General features: G+C 25.7%; 1 protein-coding gene across 1 annotated transcript; it reads left to right on the top strand.

Moving 5' to 3' along the window:
* Positions 1-712: 712 nt before the first annotated feature.
* On the top strand, positions 713-9,035 carry LOC145835522 (uncharacterized). The gene is made up of 10 exons (XM_082943166.1): positions 713-1,935; positions 2,680-3,009; positions 3,074-3,163; positions 3,709-3,831; positions 3,891-4,016; positions 4,177-4,317; positions 4,513-6,627; positions 7,581-7,799; positions 8,418-8,473; positions 8,716-9,035. Exons 1-10 carry the CDS (start codon positions 735-737, stop codon positions 8,866-8,868), a joined length of 4,554 nt encoding a protein of 1,517 aa, XP_082799292.1. The 5' UTR covers positions 713-734; the 3' UTR covers positions 8,869-9,035.
* The last annotated feature ends 10,338 nt before the right edge of the window (positions 9,036-19,373 follow it).

Here is a 19,373-nt window from a genome sequence, read left to right on the forward strand (position 1 = left end):
TATTTAGACAAAAGTTTTAGTCTAAAAAATAGGATTTATATTTGTTTGCTACTTGTCAAAAATTTTTCGTTTTCATATTATTAACAACAAGTCTAAAATGGATAAAATTGTTAAAAATACTTCAAAAAGCATTAGGTCACACACAATTAATTATATTTGTATCATTGAAGTTTCTTCAATTTATGGATTAATAAAATATATATTGTGTTAGTTTAAAAAAACTTCAACAAATAATAATTAGCATACACTATAAAATACTTGTCATTTGTTTCGTACTTATCAACATTTAAAGTTTAGAATTACACATGTTATCAATAATTTGTATAAAAATTTGCTTTTGCTAAATATAAACCAAAAAATTAATAGAATTAATTTTTTTTAAAGAACTTTAAAAAAATAAATTAATTCTGTTGCAATAAATTTGCTATGCTTATATTGTTAGCATATCTTATACTAAATTATTAAAAGTATATATATAAAAGTTTATGTTATTCATGTTTTTTTCTTAATTAATTTAGAAACTTTTTTCTTTATTTTTATGTTAAAAAGTGATTATTTTTAGTAACTCACACTGTTTAATTTTTGTTTATAAATTTTATTTTATATAGGAAAATTAAACTTAAACTTCTGTGATATTTTAATCGAAATACCACAGAGAATGCTACAAATTTAAGAAATCAATAAATAATAGAATATTTCTCTTAGATTTGTTTATAATAGTTTGATAAAATAGAATGGTTAGTTTACCTAGTTGCAGTTATGTCAAAACAAAACAATTTAAAAAAAGTGTAAAAAGTAAAATGTATGACTTAAGTAAAAAGGAATCTTCACAAACAAATAATGTAACTAAAAAGCCCAGATTTACAAATCCATATGCAAATGGTCTAACTAGAAAAACAGTTTTAGATAGGCCTAGAAAAAAAGAAAAATTCATAAAAAAGCCAAATTCCAATAAAGAAAAAAATAAATTATCAAACCCATATATGCCTAGAAATAAAGTTAAAGATACGCCGGTTAAATCATCTTTTGGTAACAACAAAGCAAAACAAAAAATTGACCGATCACCAGACAGTATAAAGCATAGTCCAAAAAGTAACCTTGGTAAGAGGGGTATTTCTAATAGTTCTTTTCAATTTGAAAAAAAGAGAAGATCAACTGAAGATGAAAAGAAAACAAATAAGTTTTTGGCTGAAATACAAGGAAAGACTAAAACTCCTAAAATTAAAGAAAGTAACTTTATGGTGAGTATATTTGGTGAAAAGCCAAGTAAAAATGAAAAAGCTGCTTTTGTTGAAACTCCAGTTACTTTTAAGGATTTAAGTAATGCTAAAATACCCTTGGTGAAAGAATTGTCTAGTCAGGATGTAGGTTTGTCTTTAAAAACCAACAAAAAAACTACAAAAGATGTCAATTCCTCAAAACATAATAAAGGAAACAAAAACTGCAACTCAGGAATTAAATTGAAGTTAAACTTAAGAAGCACCAATGATGTTAAAAAATCAAAGAAGAAAATTGTCTCTGTTGATAGTAGCAAATTTTTTGATAATGGTGGTACTTTGAGAAATGCAACAAGTATTTCTAATGAAAAAATTTCTGTTCAGGTCGCAGAAAGCAATTTCAACGAAGGTACAAATGAAAAGAGTCAACAAAACATTGTTGAGTCATCAAATCAAAAGCCAGCCTTAAAGTTGAAAATTGCTAAGAAAAGAAATCAATGGGAATGTTTTAACTCAGTTAACACTCAACATATAGTAAAAGAAAATAAAAGTGAGAGATTGAGTGTCAAAAATGTTAACAAACTTTCTAAGAAGAAGCAAAAAACTGTTGAATTAGTTGCTTATCAACTAGAAGAAGAAAAAAATATCAAAAATAAGGTCATGGATTTCAATGAAGTTGATTGCAACATCAATTCTCCTGTTTTAAATGAAACTTCTGGTCAGTTTTTTTGCCATATAGTTTTTATATCCTTTTTTTTATAAACTACATTTTTAAGTATCTTTTAAATATTTTCATAAGTTATTTTTCTATAGTTTTAATACTTACATTAAATTAAAAAGTACAATCTAAGTTTTCATCATCTGCCACAATTTGAAATAAGTTTTATTTTAATATGTTTGTTGACGCTTTAAAAAACTTAAATAAGTAAAAAAAAATAGGTTAGCTATTACAAAAATAAAATATTGTATCTGTAAGATATTATTTTACTATCATGGAATATCTTAGTCTTGATTTTTTTTTCTTGAACAAGTTTTCTCTAGGATTTTAAAAGTGATATAATTGTCAAAAAATGTTCTTTATTTTAGGTTCAAACTATTAAGATAAGTTAAAAAACAAACTAAAATTTTACGTTTACTAGTTTATCCATTATGATAAATTCAATATAATGTATATTCTTAAGGAAATTTCTATTATAACCCTCACTTATGTTTAAAGAATAGAAAATAATTAATAATATTTGATTTATTTAGACTAGGTTAATCCAGATAGGGTAAGTAGCCTTAAAAGTTTTGCGTTTATTTTTTACCGTGTTCTAAGTTGCAATATTTCCTCATTTTTATGTATAAGTGCAATACTATTAAAAAACTATTTTCTGGTATAATAATCAAGTTTGTAACTAGAATTTAAAACTCAAGGGAGTTGAAACAAATATATATTGTTAATATTAGTTTTTAAAACCAGGCGATGATTGCAATGAAAACCGGATGGAAAATGTTGAAAGCAGTTTGGAAACAGATGTTACACTTACCTACAACAACCAGCTAACGCCTGTTGCACAAAAAGAAATTGAAAAAACAACATTTCCTTCATCTCCAAATTTTTACGTTGATGCCACCGAAGAAGACTTCATGATGGACTATGTCCCTCTGTTCAAACTAAACAGCAATGAAGTCAGCGATTTTTGGCAAGATCCTTACAGTTCCACCTACAATAAGCCTGTCAGTGTGGAGTATGAGAGTAACACGGACTTGAACGAAGACCTAGAATTTAAAGGTTTCGACTGCATTCAACGTAAGTTTTTTTTTCAACTATTTTTATCAACCAGTATGCAATTTAAACTATTGGTTGTTCTCAGCTGGGAACGGTTACCAGAGTTTTTGTGATTATGGTGCTGAGGAAAATGATGCTATTTTGACACAAGAGCAGAATTCCTCGCAAAAATCAGGTGAATTGTTATTTAGATTTTTTTTTTCTTACAGTTTATGATTTGTAATTTTTTTTTAATTATTACTATTTTCAGCGTAAATCTTTATCAAGTTGTAGAAACACGTATAAGTTCATTATTTAAAAAAAAACAAGTAAAATATATATATTTTTTCTAAACTTTTACAAAATTTATCTTTTTAGTTTTGATCTAGTTTTGTGCTTAGGAACTACTTAACATTTTGTCTTTAAATAAAAAACTAAAATTATTCATAATAGTAGGAGTACTTGAAGACTACTATTTTTAAATTTTTATAAATACGTATTATATAAAAAATTATTTTGTTTTATTGTAAATATACTTATCAATAAGTTTTTTAAACTTTATACAATATTGTTTCAAAAAATATTGTTAGGTAAGCTTGATTTACAAAATTTATAATGATCTTTATATATATTAAATTTAGTCTGTGAACTTTAAAAATAACCTTGCTTTAAACTTTGCTTATAACAAAGCTTACCTTCTTACAACATAGTATATTATCAACTGAAATTTAAATATTTTAGATGCAACTGTCAAAGAGACAATTGGTATTGAAGTGAAAAAATCTAAAAAAATAACTACTGTTCAACAACCGCTTAAAAGTCCACAATTAACAAGAGATAATAATTACCACATTGAGGCAAATTGTAAGTTTCAAAATAAGTAGTTAAATTTTTGGCATATTTATTCTGTTGTGATATTTTAGGTAATAATAAGTCGTCTGGGAGAGCTGTAGTAGGAAAGGCAGAGGAAGGAAATAGCTCGTCTAAAAATTCAGCTTTGTCTGTATTTTCACCAGATATAAATACTAAGAAAAATAATAAGCAAGCCGGTCATTAGTCATTTTCGTATACAAAATTGTTAAGTTTTAAACAAAATCTGAAATTTTTTATCGTTGTATATTTAAACTTTTTTTTCTATTTAAAAACAGTAAACTTTTATAAAAATATAATGAAAGAATGAACAATATTGTTCAAGTCTGTGTATTTTAGGATCTATAAAGCCACCAGCTGAGAAAAAGCGTAAGTCGAAAAAAGAAAGCGGAATTGACAAACATATGATGAACAAAAGTACGACTGAAAAAGAAGTGCAATCAGAAACTGAACTGAAAACTATTGACTTTAATGAACCGGGTTGGTTGATAAACCTAAAAAAGTTTTTTTTGACGAATAATATAATTTTAGACTTCTAATCTAGTTTAAAATAAATATTAAAAAATAAAATAGTGAATCTAAGGACAAATCCTTTTATTTTTGTTTACGTTTGCGTGTATTTTATTATTTTAAGTAGTATTATAGAAGTCATCAAAATACTTTATGTTGTTACAGAGTCCAGAAATTCATATTTCTTGTTAAAGCAAAATCAGACTGCTGTTGAAAATAAAAATGTTAAATGTAAAAAGAAACAACAGATAAGAAAAAAAGCTGTTAAGCAGAATAAACAAAAACCAGTAAACAAACAAATTTTAAACAAAAACATCAGTAACAGTCAAACTAATAACCAAAACAAAAGCAAGGTAAATAAAGGTGATAATTCAATTAAAAAGTCAGTTAAAAAATCTGCAGTCCAAATAAAAAGCTCTAAAGAAACTGTCACTAAAAAAATACGTTGTTTGTTTAATTTATCAGATAATTCTTCGGGTAGCTCTTCAGATAGCTCGGATGATGAAGTGTATTGTAATAAATTAAATAAAATTGAAGATAAAACATGTACAGTAATTGAAAGTTCTGAAGCTAGTAGGTATGCCTGCAATCATGGAAAACCTCTTGATAATAAAACAACAGCTCTTAATGCCGCTAAAATATCTCTTCAATGTAATAGTTTAGGCACACCTTCGCCTGTACAATCAGTAGATGGCGGCTACAGTAGTCCAAAATTTAAACTTAACAATTCACAGGTAAAAACTGGTGACCAAAAATTAATTAAAAAGTCCACTTCTTTATCGGGCATGCATAAATCTGTTAGTAATCCTGATTTTACTGCAAAACTTTCTAAACCGACACAAATGTGCAGTAAACCATCAAAAAGTGCGCATACCTCTCCTCTTTGGCCGAGGAACGACGACACGACGCCTTCAGCATTCAAACGAAGCAATTCTTTGAAGAGGAGACCCAACACAGTACAACCCGTGAAACAAAGCCCTCCACTTAACAGTTTCACGGTTTCGCAGTTGGCTGAAATTAACAGAAGAAAAGTAGCAAATAAAAGTTCTCCGTGTTGTAATACTCAAGATTCAAAGCATATAAACGCAAAACCCAGTTCTAAAAATTGTAACACAGAAGATAAACATACTCCCGAGAAGCTTGAACAAGTGGAGGATCGTGTGAAAGAAAAGATGGTATATCCAATGACAAACAGTTGTATGAGTCAAAAAAATGCCTTGAATGAAAAATCAAACAAATGCAAAACTCCAAATGGCATCAGTTCTGGGTATGGCAGTGGGTATAGTGACAGCAGCTCGGATGACAGCGACGTTCAAACTTATGACGTGGAAGACATTTCAGCGGTAAAGAGTAAAAAGTTTAGCAGTAAAATTAAAGTTTCAACCGCTCAACCAGCCAAATCAGACTCGGAAAGCTCTTGTGGCTCGCCAAACAGCGAAGTTGAAACCAGCAAGAAAGAAAAAGTGCCAGATCGTAAAAGGAAAGAATCAACTTCCAGTTCTGATTCTTCAAGTGGTTCAGATAGTGGTTCTGATAGTTCTGATTCGAGCGATTCAGAAGACGAAGCTCCCAAAAGGAAAGTGAAAGAAACTTTTTCCGAAAATTTATTTAAAAAAAAGAATTTGTCACAAACTCCTAGATCAACTTCGAGAAAAAATTCTAAACCACTTCTGAACAATAAACCAAAATCCATCCGACCTAGTTACTCGAATAACTGCAACAAATCAACAAAACGAGTTATCAATTCTCCTCTTCAGAACAAAAACGAATTTTTGAATTTCAAGCAAGGCAATTTGTTGAACAAGAAACCCACCAATGCTGCTGATATGTCTGAAAATTTTGATGAAGTCTCTGATGCGATTGCATCTATATTAGAAACTTCAACCAATAATCACACGTTTAATGTACCCTCTCGCACTCAAACTGCCAATAAAAGTAAGCAAGTTAATCATTCACAAACTGCGCGCGAAGTTGTCAAAAATAAAAAGCAAGAAAACAAAAATAATGTGCCGTACAGAAAGCAACCGATCAAAGAATCTTTAAAGGCAAACTTCCAAGATAATTTACCTAGCAAAATGGTCCATCAAAATTCTGAATTGCTAAAAAACCAAGCCAAGCAGCAGATAAAGAATGTTGTCTCATTACAGAGTAAGAACATTCACAAAAAGCCCAGTGACAAAACCAAGCTAATGAACAACGCAGGTCTTAATAGTACTTTGAAAAATAGTTTAGGACGAAAAAGGACGTTGACTTTAAGTACAGATGAATCCGGCGATGAATGTAAGTTTTAGATTATTTATAAAAAATTAAATGAATGCTTTTGTTTAGTGTAAATTATGAAATATTTAAAAAAAAACATCAATGCACGTTAGCTTAACTAGTATTTTTCTAAACATAAGTTACTATCTCTATTTTTTTAAATATTTGTAAGCGTTAAATATATTAGAGTTTGTTCGCAACAACCTAAAGTTTTTGTTAAAAATAAAAAATAATATTTTAGCTATAAAAAAAACTCCACTTAATTAACTAATTTATCAGGGTTACCAAAAATTTGACAATTTAGGCAAAAAAAAAAAAACTGTAAAAACCTGGAATTTGAGAAGCTTCGTAAAAACATTGATTTTTAAACAAAAATCTTTAAAAAACCTAGAGTTTTAAAGTATTTTACATGTGAAGTTACAAAATTTCTATTAGATACGAAAAGTTTATCATAAAGATGAAAATATTTTTGTGTGTCATTGAATTTTTTTCATCAAAAAGCACATGTAAAGTAGCTTTACATTACTTTTCGAATGTTGTTACACTATTTGAGACAGTTTAAAAAAAATACTTTTTTATCTTTTTTTTTAACTGGAAGAAAATCTGAAAACCTGAAAGAAAAATACAAAAAACTTTGGCAACTCTGTTTTGTATCATCTTTAGGATAAACTTGACCATTTAAACCGTTTTAAAAAAACTGTTGTTTTATAGAGTATTTTATCTACAATTTTAGTAAATTATTTTTAAATTTCTAATTTCCACTCAGTTCTTTTTTTTTTTCCATTTTAAGTGTGGTAGTTTTTCTTTTACTGATTTTGTTTTTGTTTGCTACTTACAGGGTTGCCACTTTATTTACCTGGAATTCTACAATTTAGGCATAAATAACCTGAAAAAACCTGGAATTTGAGAAAGTTTGTTTGCTAATTATTTTTTAGTCTCTTTAAAACTTATTCTTACTTACTACTTTTTATTAGATAAAATTCCGAGCAAAATGGTCCGTCAAGCTGCTAAATCAAACAAAAATCAAGCCAAGCAGCAGATAAAAAGTGTTGTCTCATCACATAGTAATATCATTAAAAAGCCCAGTGACACAAACAAGTTATTGAAAAGCGCAGATGTTAGTAATACTTTGAAAAGTAGTTTAGAAAGACAAAAGACACTGACTTTCAGTTCAGATGAATCCGACGTTGAATGTGAGTTTTAATTTATTAATGAAGTGTTCAAGTATAGGCTCTTATTTAGTGTACATTATGAAATATTAAAAAAAACATCAATGCACGTTAGCTTAACTAGTATTTTTACTATACATAAGTTACTATCTCTATTTTTTTTAATATTTGTAAGCGTTAAATATATTAGAGTTTGTTAGCAACAACCTAAAGTTTTTGTTAAAAATAAAAAGTTAGTTATTTAAGAAAAGTATCTGTTAATATTAGCTTTAGTTACTTACTTTTTTATACAAAAATTGCTAACACTGTTATTTTACAGTGTTTGTAAGTGTATGTTATTTTGAACTTTGTGTTTCCATAGTTATTTTGGTTAAATATGTTATGTTAAAAAATACATAAAAATATATTTTTAAAATTACTCTGTTTCTTTGCTTTTTTTAGAATCATTCTTTCAAAAGAATGAAAAAGTCAAAGACTATTATTGATAACAGTTTATAATTTATCTTTTACTCAGTTACATTGTTATCATAGTAGTTCTGCTTTATTATAATTTGTAATTGCGAACTTATTTTATTGTTAGTTAGTTATGTAATAGTTAGGGCAGTAATATGTCACAAAAAATAACTTTTGTTTACATTTTAGCTGAAGAGGTTGATCATTGTATGGAATGCTATAAACCATTTGAAAACGACAACAAGGTAATTTACTTAGTTTTTATTTCCGCAATGGAAAAAGCTGCTACATTCACGTCTTCATTTCATATTCTTGAAGAGCAGCGTTTCCGAAATTGTCATTTGACATGATAACTTATAAAAATCGTTAAACAGGACTTAGTTAGCATGCTAAAATTTGACCTTTCAATTGCTAAAGGTTGCTGAAAGCATAGAAAGTCTCTTAGGTCAAAGTTGCATCTTTTTAAGAGTATGTTTACAACAAACAGGTAAAATGTTCATTATGCATTCAGAGATTTCATTGGCATTGTGTTATGAACAAGAGTCTTTCGATGATGAAAAAACAACTTCAAACAATTAAAAGTGGAGAATTTAACTTTTTTTTCCGCTGTGACGATTGTTTAAAGAAATCTTCGGAATAGCTAGGAATACAGTTAATTCAAGTTTTTGTTTTATGAACTTACAGAATATTTTTATGGAGTCTCTTAAAAATTTATTCATTGCACGATCACAGCCGTGTAATTTTAAATTATTTTAGAATTAATTAAATTCTTGCTTATGTTAATTTAATATTTTTAGTGAATTTTTGTTGTTTTAATTACTTAAATCTGCTTTTAGATTTTATAATTATAGTAGATAATTAACTTAGGTAATGCAAATTTTTTTGTCTCTGCAAACTAGTTTAAATACGTTTTTGTTGATTTTAACTTACCTAGGGTTTTGCATATAGCTTTAATTACTGAAACTGTATAAATGCAATGTTTTAATTTAAAAATTTTTATAATAAAGTAATGCAAACAAAGCTTTATTATTTATAGAAGTATTATTTCAAATGCAGTAGACCATTTTTACTATCCGATTTTTAAGTTGAAATTATGTTATATGTTTCATTTTTTGAAATCATGAGTTTTAATTGTATGCGTACGCTAGGAAATTTATTTAAAACTTTGCTTATATGTGTAATGAGTTTAGAAAATACATAATATGCTGTTAAAGCAGAGACCTTACAGCCAAAGGGGACTGAATGTTGTGCTATGTTTTTTTAAATTGTTACAAAGTTTTTCGTTTTTCAATTTTTCAAAATATGCACTGCTTTATTCATTAAAATTTTGTTGGTCAAAAACTGAAAAGGAGTACAGTTTGATGAACTTGGAAAAGTAAACATTAAAAAGTTTTCATCTTTTTTGTATTATTTAATTAGTGTGGTAACTCAAAGCACAATCTTATAGGTTGAACTTCAGTCCTCCTTGAATTTAAAAATCATTAAGAGGTCTCTGTGAAGAAGCCACATTTATATACAACATATCTAGGAAATTAATATAAAATGGCTTTCATTTCAACTGCTTTTAACAGCATTATAAAATCATTTGCTTGAAAAAGCTAGTTCCCAAAAGTATACAGTTTGTACTTTTAGAAAACTAAAACTTAAGATATTTAAATAAACAGTCATATTTTGCTTAAACTTAGAAAAATGAATTAATAGTAAGTTTTTCTCAAAGAAACATTCTATTAAATATTAATGACCACAAAAGTTTTGCTTTATCTGACAGGATGAAATTATTGTAATAAACTATTATTTTATATTAATATTTGCATGTATATTTCAAGTATATTTTGTACTTGTTTTTTTTGTAAAAATAAAAGACAAGGTTATAAATTTGTTATTTTATTTAACTATATTTTAATAACGCTTTATGACTTAAAGCTACGTAATGTTAAGTGTGAAATTATTTTATTAACACTTCAATTTAAATATTTTATACACTGTAATAAGCTGATTTAATTTGTTTAAATAGCATTTGAACAAATATTAAGTTATTTAATTAGTTAGTAAACATGTTTGGTTTTCTTCAAACATTCTTGCTAAACCGGTCATATTTAGCATATGCATTTTTGAAAATATGGCCGGGTAAGAACAAAACATTTTCTATATTTAAACATTATTAAAGTTATGACTATAAAAAAACGCACAGTAAATTTTCTTTTAATGTAGTGTTTTTTAATTTATTTACTCACAGAAACCTAACAATTAAAGTAGAAAAAAGGAAACAAAACTTTGATAAAGTTTAAAACCAATTTAACGAATACTACTTTTTATTTATATCAATTTCAAAGTGAAAACATTGATTTTAAAAGAAGTAATTAGATCTACTACTCGACTTAAACTGGCCGGATTAGCAAGGATATGTATTGTTTTAAAACTCAAATTCATGATTTTAGTTATTCGAACTAATTAGTTATTTTGATATAATTAAATAATCTTACTAATAAAATTTACAGTATGTTTCATAATTTTTTGCAAAGATTTTTTTTATACTCTAAAAATTGCTGTATTGATAGAGTTTTCAATTGCAGTTTTGAATAGCTTTTAGGCCTATTTTATAAAAAAAAAATATTTTAGTTAACAGTACACTACTTTAAAGATATTTTTTTATGAGTTACTTGGTGTTTACTTGGGTTATAATACCTCTTCTTAGTTTTAAAACTTTATTATTATGAGCGATTATAAAAATTAATTTTCTGGAAATAAACTTGAAAAGTAGTTTTTTAAGGAATCGTGTACATTATTGAACAATTAAGTACTTTTTTTTATATAATAATTAAAAAAAAAGTATATTTATAACATTGTTTTTGGAATACAGTAGTTATAGTGCAACAAAGAAAGTTCAACAGACCTTTTTGATTCTTTGGTAAGTTTTACTCTAAAATCGTAGCTAAATATTGAGGATTGCTTATAATTTTTCCATCTTTTTTTGTTTTGTGTACTATTTAAAAGAAAAAATAAGGGAATTAAGTTTATTGAATTATCCTTATAAGCTCTCACAAAATACCTTATGAATGGAATGATAAGTATTACAATCCATTTATTTAAAAATGTGTAATTTTTTTTGCCAGATTATCGCTTTGTTGTGCATAAATTTTATTTTTGAAGAGTTTATTGATAACAATAAATGAAAATTCCGATGAATTTTTAATATTGATCAATGTAAAAGAAGTTTTAAAATGAGAACATTAGTTTCCCACCAACTAATTTGTATTGGTCAATTAAAGCTTCGATTAATTGAATCTAATTTTTACAAACTTCAATCAAAGTGTAGGACCAACACATTTAGATTCTGCTGGCTTTTGAATTGCGTGAAACTACGTAAACTGTACAGTATATCATAACTTAAAAATTCAAAACAAACTAAACTACAAGCAATAAAAGAAAAATTATTGAAAATACGTTCTTATTTTGTTGTTATTATCTATTTCAATTTTAAGTTATTTAAAATTAATCAGCAATAATATTCTTAAATTAGTATATAATTTTTTTAAACTTTTCTCATAAACTTCTGTGCACATCAAAGAAAATTTGGCAAATTTTGAAAAACTCCACTTTAATAAATAACTTTAAAGAAGACTACTTAGTATTTCAAAAATGTAGTTTAAGCAACTATTTTAATTAATAAACAATTAAGCTCCTATATTTAACTTAGATGGAAAAAGCTTAACAAAGAAAGTTTGATTTTTTGGAGCATAATGGAATATAAAAACCAAAATTTTAAAACTATTTGTTAAAGTATGTCTAAACTGGTCCGCAGTCCCATATTCACCAATGTTCAAAAGAAAAGACAATTATTTTAATATAATCTTAAAGTCAAAACATTTAAACTATAATTAGTATCCAGTGTTTTGTCACACAGCACCACCAGCATTCTGGAAACTTTAAGCTGATTATATCGTTAAACTTAATTAATTAATCTATAATTAAAGTTTTACTTATATTATTATATAGAATTATAGTTGTAACAATATAAAATAGTGTATAACACAAAAATATTTATAATTTTGTAACTTTACGGTAGCCTTTTTTAATCTTTTGTTCTCTATCTTTTAATTAAGTATAACAAATTATAAGAAGGTCCAGTGCTTTGCATATATGTTTATGTTTTAAATACATTCCTGCTGAAGAAATAACTGGTTTAAATTTTTGACGAACAACTTTAAAAATTTTTTTATAAAAAAAGTATGTAAGAAAAAAAATTCAGAGTATTTTATACAGTATTTGTTAAGAAGAACTGTAAAGCTTTTATGTACAAATTTGTACTGTTTCTAGCTACTATTATTTTTATATAAAAATTTTGCAAATATAACATGAAAAGTTAGTCTATTGTTTAACTATTATATTGGTAGTGATGTAATTTTTTTAATCCGTGCTTGATTATCTTTGCAATATTTTTACTTTTTTGGTACTAACAATAGGTTATTTTTTGTAGTATAATTATTTGTAGAATGTTTCCTTTGTATGAGTTTATAAAGCACTGAACTGTCTTTATTAAAAAATAGTTTGTAGTATGTACAGTAGTTTGTAAAATGTACAAAGTTTTTATACTAGTTTAAGATTGATAAAGTGAACTATATTGTTTAATTTATTTTACTAGTTTTTAATTTATTACACAAAACGTTATTAAAACCACAATTTTGCTTCATACTTTATTTAGTTTGTGTGTTTTAAACTTCTCAAGTATTACTTTAAAATTCTCTTAACTACCTTATTGTATTCAAGTCTTTTTATTGAACGACAAAATAAAAAAATGCTCAAAAAACTGCGTCCTAGGACCTTGTTTTCAAAAAAACTTTTCGGTTATCAAATCATACACCACTTTGAAACAGTTTAACGATATTTCCAGGTCAAGTCTATATTTTTTATAGCCGTTTATTACTTTTTAAGCTTTGTCTAACAAGTATTAGCTCATTTACTTATTTGAAAAATATATACCAAAAAAAATTTGATGTTGGAGGAAAAAAAGTTTTGTTGTATGATATAGATGTTTATGTAAAAACAAGCATTGAGTAGATAACTTTAAAGTAAATTACTAATAGACTAATAATTACTAAGTTAAGATTTTTATAAAGTGACTAGTTATTGTACTAATACAAAAATACTATTTATTAGTTTAGTAAATAAGCTATGATTTTTATTGGAACTTTTAAATTTTTTTTCAAGCTTTTAGTTTTTTTCGAGTTGTCATTACATGCGTACAAAACTTTCTTTTATTCATAGATTTCCTTTAAAAATTTAAAAAGCTTTCATAAACAATATCACAATCATAGTTTACTTAAATTTGTTAATCTTTTTTATTTATTTTTAAGTCTAATTTTTTGCATGCAAATATCTTTAACAGCGAAATCTTTCATAGTGAGTATAACTTTAACAAGTTTGTTTTAATACGTATTAAAATAAATATATTATAAAGGTATGTTTTAACTATGCAGAAAAGAAGAACATTTTATCAGAGTTGCCAAAAAACCTGAAAACATGGAACAACCTAAATATTCTCAATTAAGGCAAAATACCTGGAATTTGATTAAGGCAAAAACAACTTTTGAATTATGAATAATGATATTTAGATTAGTTATTAAAAATCTATCATGTAGTATAAAATTATTTTTGTAACATTTATAGATTTATTTATCATAAAACAACTTTCAAGTAGCATTTTAATAATTTTATCCCATTTAATAAGACATTTTTTTTATCTTTAATTGAAATCAATACTGTAAATGGACAACAAAAACTTGTAATTTTAAAACTGGGTACAAAACTTACTTTTTTCAAAGTTTTCCTTTAAACTTCTAAAAAACTTTCATAAACAACATAACGATCACATTTTACTTAAATTCGTTAATCTTTTTTATTGACTTTCAAGGGTAATTTTTTGCATGCAAATATCTTTAACAGCAAAATCTTTCATAGTGAGTATAACTTTAACAAGTTTGTTTTAATACGTATTAAAATAAATATATTATAAAGGTATGTCTTAACTATGCAGAAAAGAAGAACATTTTATCAGAGTTGCCAAAAAACCTGAAAACATGGAACAACCTAGATTGAACAAACCTTCAAGAAATTCAGAAAACCTGAAAAAAAATCAAGAAATCTTAGGCAAACCTTTTTAATGTTTATTGTAAGTTTCTAAACGACTAAATAGAAATAAGCTTTTAAAACTAACTAAAGTTTTTTAAACGAAAAATAATCACTCAAACTGTTTGATTCTAGGACCTGGTGCACGAAGAATCTTTTGGTTATAAAATTTCTAAATAAGCTATATAGAAAAATAAATATAACAAAACTTTTTACATAGCTAATATTTTTTATGTTTTTTTATTTTTAAGTGTATGAAATATTTCATATTTAAATACTTTAGTTGCATACACATATGACATACATATTAAATCAATAACCTTTTAAATTTTGCTTAGATTTATGAAGTTTTTAAGTTTTGTATAACAAAAGTGGTATATACAATTATATTAGCACAGATTTTTTTTATAATTTTTTTATTTATTTTCAAAAAATAATACAGAGTCATTGTTGCAATCTAATTTTTTTTAAGAAGATTGAATTTTTTTTGTACTTTAACACTTCTTAAAACATACACATTTTACGACCTAGTATTAAAATATCTATGGTTATATTGTTGAAACCAAAACTTTTTTTAAAGTTAGTACTGACTAATTATTTTATATCTTAGTATTTATCTGTTCTTTATTTAAAGTTTTAAACTAAGCTAAAATGTTGTGTGCACATTTCATGCTCTTTGCCGTTAAATCCATAACGTTAAGTGTAAGTTTTAAAGTTTTCCGTAAAATCTAGCTAACTTTTTTTTGTTTAGAACCCGATAGACAATTAGCAAAAATACGTAGAAGATTAAAAATTAAATATAAAAAGACCTAAAGTATGTATACATAGATGTTAGTTATTTTATAGAGTTTAATGATTTTTTCTAAACAGCTTCGGCAGTTGTCATTCTTTCTAGATTGCAAATGGTTTAATTATCTGCTTTTTTGCTATTTTACAATTAACTTAGTGTAAGATATTCTATTTTAATTAAGAAAGTTAATATCACTTGATAAACTTAGACAAAGTTGTAGTTTGGTGTTTTTGTTTATGCTGTATTTATGTTGTTACCATCTAGTCTTACAATAAACACCTAATGAACCAATATATTCCTTTTAATTTCTATGTTTGAAACAAGCTATAGAAACACCCTTAAACTTTACAAAAAAACAAAAAAAAAAATTAAAAAAACTTATCCTTCTATTTTGCTAAAATAAACAAATTTTGAAATTAAAAAGCAATTATATTTATTAAAATTGAACTTTTTTGTTAACAAGATTATATAATTTTTTTGAGTGGGCAAAGAGTTTTTGTCAAAGATTAATTGAGCTGAATCTACAAGTGAACTCGCTAGATGTAAGAAATGAGAAAAAATTAAAATTTTTACGATGTTTACATAAAACAATTTATCATATGTTAAAGTTTTTTTGATTATTTTATCAAAATGAAAAGTTTAAATAACTATTTAATATAAAATAAAACAGTTTTTGTGTCATATTTGATTTTACTGGTATGTATAACTAATTTTTATTGATGTAGTTATAAACAGTAAGTATATTTTTTATTTGTAATAGTAAATTTTTGTATTAAAAATTTTATATTCTTAATAAAGTCATATGTTAATGTTGGTAAAAATTTTATAAAAGTGGTTATTAGCATTTATTAATATTTTTTTTAAAGATCTCAAAAAAATTTGCCAATAAAATATTTTTTTATAGTTAAAATTACGCTACTCAACAAATTTTTAAAAATAGCTAGTGAAACTACTATTAAACAATAATATCAAGTAGTTTAAACCAGGGGTCGGCAAACTGCGGTCCGCGAGGTATTTTTCAGCTCAACTTAATTTGTTAGTATGTGGTAAAAAAGGACAACTACTTATTATATGACATCTTTTGTTTTAAAGAAGTGTTTTAAATTGATTACTAGAAACAAATAAATAATTGCGGCCTGCGGAAGTACTTTTTATATATAATGCGGCCCAAAAGCTATATTTTTGTAAAAAACTGGCTAGTGAATTTTAAAAAGCTGAACATTGTCAGTACTAGCTATGATAAACTAACAAGATTAGACTCTATAAAATATTAAGTTTTCTATCGTTTTTTATAAACCTAGATAACTTGCTTAAAAACGTGTATTGGGTATATTGAAACAATATTTTAAAGCTAAATTAAATTGTAAAAAATTATAAAACTAAAAATTGAACTAGTTTAAAGTTAGTTAGTTAAAAAATGTTTTTGTAATAAAAGGTAGATGTTTAGCTAATAAAAATGAATTTATATACTTTATATCAAAGGTGTACACAGTGTGCACCTGTGAACATTAGTGTGTACAGAAAATGTTCTACAACAGAAAAGTTTGTATTTTTTCTAATTACGTTTGTTTAAGTTTATCTATTTGCATTTAAAATAACATTACATAACTCAACAGTAGTTTGTACGTTGCTTATAAATTAAGAGTATCGAAACAAAAACAAATACTAAAAAGTATTTTTTTATGTGTTACCAAAATTACTCTCCAAAGTTTTAGTGTCAACTCCACACTTTTTAAATAAGTTAAAGACCACTGCTGTATGCCAAAAGGTTTAATTTTTTTTTATAAAATTAACTCATTACACTGCTTAAGGGTTTTAGAACTTAAGGTGTAAGCTTTTTTTTAATGGTACGATTTTCCAAAAACAAAGACCAATTCTGTGGAAATTAGAAATATTACAAAAAATACTTTTAACAAAGTTTCATTAATGGCATTTCGTTGTGAATGTTAGAATAAAAAAATAGCTTCATTGATTACATAAAAGTTGAGACTATAGATTTTCCACTAAGCTTGTAATATGTTTAATTTTTTTGTAAATACAGTGATCAATAAGGTACGTATTAAGTCTCAAAAGAATGCAATTTAAAAAATTAATTGAACACAAACTTTTTATGAAACTTAATAAAAAAAAGTTAAGTTAGAAAATTAAAATATAACATTATTTCAACACTCCTATTCAAAATAGTCAAAAAAAAACTAGAATGTTTTTTTTTAATATGTACGTATATGTTAAAGCCATAGTTTAGTAAACAGGCTAAAATTCGTTTCAATAATGTTAGACTCTACTTATGGCCAAAATTTAAGAGTTAACGGTATAATAATCTAAACTTTAGTAACTACAGGAAAACGATTCTTAACAAATTGACTAAAAACTAAATTTGTTGACTAAATTTTGATTACAATTTTAGCAACGTGTAAGCAAACTATACTTAAAAATTAAAAATACTTTTCTTACAAAAATTAAAAAATAGTTAGATTACATAGTTTTAATACTTCTATTATTTTGGTTAAAGATCAATAAAGAATAAGTTAAGTTTTTAATTTTAATAATTTTTTAAGCTTACCAACTATTTATCAAAACTATATAATGATCTACTGGATCCGTTTTTTTTTTTTTTTGCTTGGATCCTAATCCGGACTGATCCTAATTTTAAAAAAGATTAGGATTCGGCCAGATCCTAAGTTTAAAAAAAGACCCGGATCAAAATTCGGAGGGATCCAGCTGAGATTAAGTATATTGAAAATACTTAGCTTCCGGCAATGAGCTTTTTTCAGTTTTATACATAGACATTTATATTTTTTTAGTTGTAAAACTTTTTTTAATCTTTACTTTACTTTAGCGCCTTTTAAATGTCTAACAAACCAATAAAAACTCTTGTTTTCGACAGCTTCAGAATTAGTTGTATATAAGCATTAGTTTTAAAGAAAAGTACATGTTTGAAATTTAATTATATTTCAAAGATTTGTGTAAATAACAAAAAAACGTATATTATTTTGCATATTATTGAATTAAGAACTGTGAAATTTTGTAAAAGTTTTTTGATTACCTATTTTGTTAAAACGATATAAAAAAGAAACAACTTTAAAATTTAAGTATAAATTTCTGAAAATAAAGTTAGCTAAGTTTTGGCTTTGAAAAGACTAGAAAAAAATTAAAGAAAGTGTCAAATACTATGTTGTTTATAAAAAAGTTGATTTTGAATATATTTTTACAGCTGAAAAAAGGCAACTTGTTTTCCAAATTATTGAAATTCTTGAACCTTTTAACATCGTAAAGCAGCAGTAAAGAAAAAAAAATGCATTGCTGTCAAGTGTAATTCCGAATGCAAAAGTACTGTTTTAATCAAAGCGAATAGTTCACCAGGTCTAAGTGGTTCTATTCTACAACCTTAGCAACGTTGGTAGAAAATAAAAAAGAATCCCTCGAAAGAAGGTTGTGTACTACAAAAAACAGCTCACACTTAAGCTTCATGATAACAACTTGATATCAGTCACAACAGCTTTTGATCAACGGAATCGACTTTACTTTTTCCGTCTTAATCTCAAATAGGAGGGATATATAAATAAAAAAGCATAGTTGTCATGAGACTGGACAGAATTGTAGTTTCCTCTAGTATTGCCTAATAAACCTAGAACTTAACTACCTACAAATGATGTTCCTACTGGATTTTATCGTTTTACTTTACGTTTAAAACAGAAACATGTACAGCTACTCAGAAAAGCGACAACAAGATTCAGTCGATCAAGAGATTGGGACAAAAATTAAGTTTTTTTTTTGATGAAGAAAACATAATTTAACAAATTAAAGAAGCTGATGTCTTTTCTAGGCTAAATTACAGCTAAAAAATATATTCACATCTCGGCAGGTTTGCAAGGAAGTATTTTTAGGCACCTCCATCTTCTTTTTATTCTGAATGGTTATTTTCTGAAGCTGTTAACTTATACGAGCAACAGCAAAATCAATGGCTTCCAAAGACCAGCGAAATTTTTATATTTTTTCAACACATCTTTAAAAAGCTAGAATAAGTTTCGTTACGTTGTAGCTTAATAGGGTGGGTATAAATACATGATATTTATAAAAATACTAACTCTTATATATATAAACAAATGCTAAAACATATATTCATCTTTTAATTGAAATTTTTGTATACTAAAGTTAAATAATTTAAGTTTATAAAAATAAGAAGTTTGTTATTTTTTAGACATTTTAACATCAGTTTCTTTTTTTTT

Source organism: Thalia democratica, chromosome 5, assembly GCF_965202585.1.
Source record: "Thalia democratica chromosome 5, ktThaDemo2.hap1.1, whole genome shotgun sequence".
In the NCBI taxonomy this organism is placed as follows: Eukaryota; Metazoa; Chordata; class Thaliacea; order Salpida; family Salpidae; genus Thalia; species Thalia democratica.